At 41.3% G+C, this 5,682-nt stretch overlaps 1 protein-coding gene across 1 annotated transcript; it reads left to right on the top strand.

Annotated features, from left to right (window-relative positions):
• The first annotated feature begins 267 nt into the window (after positions 1–267).
• On the top strand, positions 268–5,294 carry dynll2a (dynein, light chain, LC8-type 2a). The gene is made up of 3 exons (XM_055045466.1): positions 268–448; positions 1,000–1,146; positions 3,365–5,294. Exons 2-3 carry the CDS (start codon positions 1,015–1,017, stop codon positions 3,500–3,502), a joined length of 270 nt encoding a protein of 89 aa, XP_054901441.1. The 5' UTR covers positions 268–448; positions 1,000–1,014; the 3' UTR covers positions 3,503–5,294.
• Positions 5,295–5,682: the final 388 nt, after the last annotated feature.

Below are 5,682 nucleotides of genomic sequence, written 5' to 3'. Positions count from 1 at the left end.
AACAACTGCTGTTGTTTCTGGGACAATGTTCCGTCCAGAAACGCGTTGCTCGGTTTTCGTGACGGAACCACGTTTCCAAAGAGCCGAACGGTACCTTCCAGCAAGCCGCGGTCCAGTTTCCACTGTATCCTCCAGTCGGTGGCGTATGCTGCGAATGATGCATTGTGGGATGAAATAAGATGCCGGCAGAGAGGAGCAGGAGAAAAACGCTCGCGTCGCGCGGGCAGGCCGCGCCGCAGCCAATGGCAGGGCGCGGCCCGCAGCAGAGAGGGGAGGGGGAGGGGCGACAGCCGCGGACAGCAGCGCAGCGCAGAGCCAACCTACCTTCATGCTTATTGTGTAAATCTTTAAAAAGCAATTAGCCGCAGCATCATCTTCACCTTCCCTCGCCGGCTCGTTTAAAATCCACATTTGTGACCCTCCTTCCACCTCACAGGCGCAGGAAAAGGTGAGTCGCACCGCCCTGATCTACAAGATCCATTCACTCTCTCGGTTTGGCATATTTAGGATTCTTGTTGTGATGATGTGCTTCTTTTTATTTATTTATTTATTTATTTTTTACTCCTAGCGTTCATGCACGCTTGGAGGCTTATCCTAAAAAGACTTGAACTGGTTTATTTTCTGAACAGTCTGCTATACTGGGGGATAAAAAGAAACGTTTTCATAATTGTTGCAGTTCTGATGCAAATGCATTGGCAGGAAAGTAATTTAACTCCACCTGTATCAAGTTTCACTGTACATTTCTGCAAAAATACCCCCCTGCTCCGCCTCCGTTTGGTTAAGGGGAAAAAAAAACCTCTAGAAAACCCAAGTAGAAAATCGAAACGATCAGCTGGAAAAAGCCGCTGTGCAGAAACGTTCTGCGTGTGACTGGAGGAATTGCGATGATCTGGCCGGCCTGCGAGCCATCACCAAGCCCTCGTCTCCACCACGTGCAGCGACATTATTATTATTATTATTAGTTATTTGATTTGACTCTCTACGTGTTTCCCTCCCCAGCACGCAGCCTGAACCATGACCGACAGGAAAGCGGTGATCAAGAACGCGGACATGTCCGAGGACATGCAGCAGGACGCCGTGGACTGTGCCACCCAGGCCATGGAGAAGTACAACATAGAGAAGGACATTGCTGCCTACATCAAGAAGGTGAGCAGGCGTGTTTTACATCCAATGGAGTCATCAGAAGGGTTTCCTGTTGCCATGTTGAATGTTTCTAATATTCCAATCACAAAAGTTTAAACCTGTCCTCATTGGACAAAAAAGGTAGAACTCCCTAAAGGGTCGGTCCAATTTGGACATAATTTGGTCCACATTCAGATCAGCAGAGTATTTAGCTGATTCAATTTGCAAAGCGATGGCTGAAGAGTAGAGTAAGCACCGCAGGGGATAAGCGTTGGGATCGGCTTTAGCCCTGGTGTTGCTATCAGGCTGTTGCTGGAGCATCCAACAACCAGTGAGTCAAATAAATGAGTGAAAGTCTTCAGACGCCAGCGCACTCGCTGCCATTTCATTTCAAACGTCAGTAAATGAGTTTGTTCACGCGAGGTCCCTCTCCTTCCGCTTCCTGTTGTATTGTCTTCTTCGTCGTTTCTCCCAGGTGTGCAGATCAGGTGTGGTGCGAAAAAAAATATTTCCATCACAGTTCTGCTGAAATACGCTAATTGCGATATGGCGGAAAAACCACCTCGTCTTAGTGCAGAAATCTTTAATCAAAAAACTCGTTTTTTTTGGTTTTGTTTTGTTTGTTTTTTTTTCTCTAAAACTGCTGTGTTTCCATTGAGCGAATGTATTTTTGTAATTCCAATTTGTGCAATTATACGGCCAATGGAAGCCCTGCTACTGACGCAGCTGGCAGAATTGCCAGGCGTTGGTCAGTTCAGTAACCTCGTGTAGGTAATAAATACATTTGGGGTTTAACTATTAAAACAAGAATATATCACTTGACCTCAACCTTTTAGTATTCCTTGCTGCTGTCCTGCTTTCCACAGAGTAACACTGGCAGTAACGTGCAGCAACAGGTAGAGGAGTAACTGCATTGCTCAATGCGCTGGCAGAACCTCCAGTCGTCAAAGAAACATTGCGCTCTTCCATCTGTAACCCTTCAAACTCTTGGTATACCTAATGAATTTCCACGCTGAAGTCTCCGATTAGTAGCAATGTGGGTATGTGGGACGGGTACATCGGCACGCCCCAAACTTTTGACAAGTCCCCTCTCTGTTCAGGAGAACTGCATGATTTAATGATCTGGTCACACAGACCTAAATTTTGATCGCCATCAAATTTTGAGGAAGTGCCGTCTTCATTTGATCTGTCTCAGGCAGCCTGTGTGTCTGCTGACCTTCATCACCGTCTTGTCTGTCGGCTGCTCAGCTGTAAGCATGTAGCAGTGATGCGCCGTTTGTTACGCCTGACATTTTGGCTCTTTCCGTATTTAATTATGATTGTCTGTGTGGGTGCCAAGTTATGTTCGCACTATTCCTTCTGGGTGCTTAACTTTTTATTTTCTTTCTTTTTTTTTTTTTTTACTTTTTGAGCTTTTATGGTAAAGTTAGGAAAACAGTGGAAAGTGGACAGAAAATTCCAAAGTGAAAAGAAAAGCATAATTTGTGAAATCTTTTTGAAACCAGCAGCAGCAGTAACTGGAAGGAAAGTACGCCTCAGTTTAGCTGTAATTGAGAGAAATCGTTATGTCTGCTTATACTCTTGTATGTAAAGCGCATGCAAAGGTCTGCAACCCTTGCACTTAAAGTGAATTTAGGTAAAGGGATTTGTTTAGGCCATTAAAACGTCCTCGTCTCTTTACAGATGGAATCAGTTTTATCTCAATTTGAAGTGGGGGGAGGGGTATTTATCCCTTTAAAAAGCTGTTCTTGTTTTCTTGTTTCAGATCAAAATTTTACATTAGGTTAAAAAAAAACTCATTGGAAAATGCTGCTTCAAATAATAACTTCATACAATCTTTTGATTTAATTTGACTTTTCATAGCCAGGTGTAATTACTGACTGGCCTGTAAAATCAGCTACAAAAATGACTCCAAAGGAGCATCGACTGCTCATCCAGGAGGTCAGGAAATAATCCAGAGCAACATCTAGATCACCATAGGCCTCACTCTTCTTAGTTAAGGTCAAAGTTCATGAAAGTAGAGTTTTACATCCGGGATAAAGTAACTGGTGAAAGCTGGATGAAATACTTCAATGGACATAATGATGAGGAGGGTCTTGTTGCTGTCCATCAATGATGATTAGCGTGCTAGTGGTGGGAAAACAACTTACCATTCAGAAAGACTATCCATCATCATCAGTGGCTGTGCTAACTAGCCTTCGCTAAGTTGTGTGACTAATCCTCTCGCCTTGTCTCTTTTTAGGAGTTTGACAAGAAGTACAACCCCACCTGGCACTGCATCGTTGGGAGGAACTTTGGCAGCTACGTCACCCACGAGACGAAGCATTTTATTTACTTCTACCTGGGCCAGGTGGCCATCTTGCTCTTCAAGTCCGGCTGAGTTTCTGATGTGTGTCGAGGAGTTTTTCTCCCTGAACCTACATCGGAAATGCACTGGTGGCTGATGTCTCCCATAACACTTATGACATACCATAATGATGCAAACTCTGCCGTGCGCAAACTGCATGGACTATTACACTTATATAATATGTATGTTACAGTAAGTTTACTTTTCGATAGTTGCCATTCGAATGCAACTTGAAGTAGTTTTTGTTGATTCTAGGTTGTGAGAGATTTCAATGTGGCTCTTGATTGTACTATACAGGAAAGCTGTAGAATGTAGTGGTTTATCTGCTTTCCTTCATCACGTGGCATCGCCAGAGCCCCCATTCTGAGAAACTCGTGTTTTAAATCGTGACGTTAAACCTTGTGCACGACAATTCATCTTAAAAAAAAATGTAAGTGTGATCATGGAAAAATTTGAACAAGATAAAGAAAAAAAAAAGAAAGGTAAAATGTAGGAAATTATGTTATCCCTGCCGCAAGGACGGGAAATGAGATCTGTTTGTTTTGTTTTTTTTGTGTGTGTGTTTTTTTTTGGGGAGGACTGGGGGTTGATTCCATTTCAAAATTTGATCAATCTCCAGCCGAGGATGAAACGTTAGCAGCTGCGTTCAGAAAAGATGTCACATTGCCGAACACACTTTACACTCTGGAGGAGGCACTGGCGCGAGTGCAGGCATTTCCAGAGAGGTTTAGTTTGTCAAATCGTAAACTTTCACTGTGAAGGATGGAGCATTTCGGGCTCGCACAAGCAGACCTTAGCCTGTAACGTCGGCGTTCTAAGACTACAGACTGGTTACCAGAATTTACCTACCTATATCTTAAATCATGATCCTGTGTTCCTGCATGTTTGGGAGGTTTTCACTGCTTCAAAAACTATGTAAATCTGTTCTCTGAGGCAAATAATAGGCTTTTGTTTTTGTATTTTGTTTTTGTTTTTTTAGTTTCTTCTCTCCAGTACGTGGATGTCGGACGTCGCTAACATGCATTTTGTCCCAAGTATTGCGATATAGCCAGATTAGATGCACAAATGGGTTAAATTTTAAGGCGGCTCCCACCGCCTATGCGTTTCAGATAGTTGTGTTGTCTCATGTGGCTTGTGACACCTTTAAAGGTTCAGCACCTTAAGTTTTAGTTTCAGAAGCCAGTGTCTTGCCGGATAAATCACTTTAAATGTCAACTCCTTTAAAAAAAAAAAGAAGGGAAAAATCACCGTACAGGTTGATCTGTTACCCTTTCCGATACAACGTTTAGGTTTTTAGTTTTGTAATATCAGTATAATTAATAATAATTTTAAAAAAAAAGCAATGCACAGTTTTTGAATCGAGGACTTTTGGACCGGACAGGTTGAAGGGGTTTTTAGTTTGCGGGGGCGGATAACACAACACATTTCTCGCTGTGCATAACGACTGAATGTTTACTAAGTTATTGTTTCCCATTTGTCAGTTGTGGGTGAAATGTTTAATCAAAGTCTTAACCTTGGATTGATTTTTAATTATTCATTTTAATTTTTTATTTTTTTTTTGTCATGGAACGTCTTCCTAACTGTTGTCAAAGTAAACTGATTTAGCGTTGTTTTTCCCCTGGCATGTATTCTTTGCGATGTATGTGTAGGAGCCGTTCCAATGCTGTTAAATTTGCACAAAACTTGTGCCTGTCATTGCTCTCAACTGTAACTGGCTTGAGTACAATTGCACTTCATTAGATTTATCCAGTAGGTTGCTACAGAACCAAAACTGTATAAACCGGATAAAATAAAATAAAAATAAAAATATCATTGTTGACTTTTAGTTTGTCATTGCCTTTCTTTGTGCCAAAGCTGATTATCATGGTTAATAACATTAAAAAAAAACTTTTTGGAAGATAACTCTTCTCTATTTCTACATTTGTAAACGGGCAAATTAGACAAGTGTTTCAGAAAGTCCAACTTTTTTGACAAACATTTTCCAGTGGTGCCAGATATACCCATTAGTTACTACTTCTTACTAAAAGCAAGATAATATGTTTGTGTCAATAAAAAAAAAGTATTTTGAAGGAGGAATTTATCTGAAGTTTATCTTCTAAACCTGGAAGAAAGAAATAGTTAAAATCCTTATTTTATCAAATAAAATCAGCCATATTTTATGTAAAGAAGTAGGGATATTGAGGATTTTATTTAGAAATTTTCAGTAAGCTTCA

This window comes from Poeciliopsis prolifica, unplaced genomic scaffold, assembly GCF_027474105.1.
Source record: "Poeciliopsis prolifica strain line A6 unplaced genomic scaffold, Auburn_PproV2 SCAFFOLD022, whole genome shotgun sequence".
Classification (NCBI taxonomy): domain Eukaryota; kingdom Metazoa; phylum Chordata; class Actinopteri; order Cyprinodontiformes; family Poeciliidae; genus Poeciliopsis; species Poeciliopsis prolifica.
Note: the sequence above shows the minus strand (reverse complement) of the source record. Positions and strands in the feature narration are given on the sequence as shown.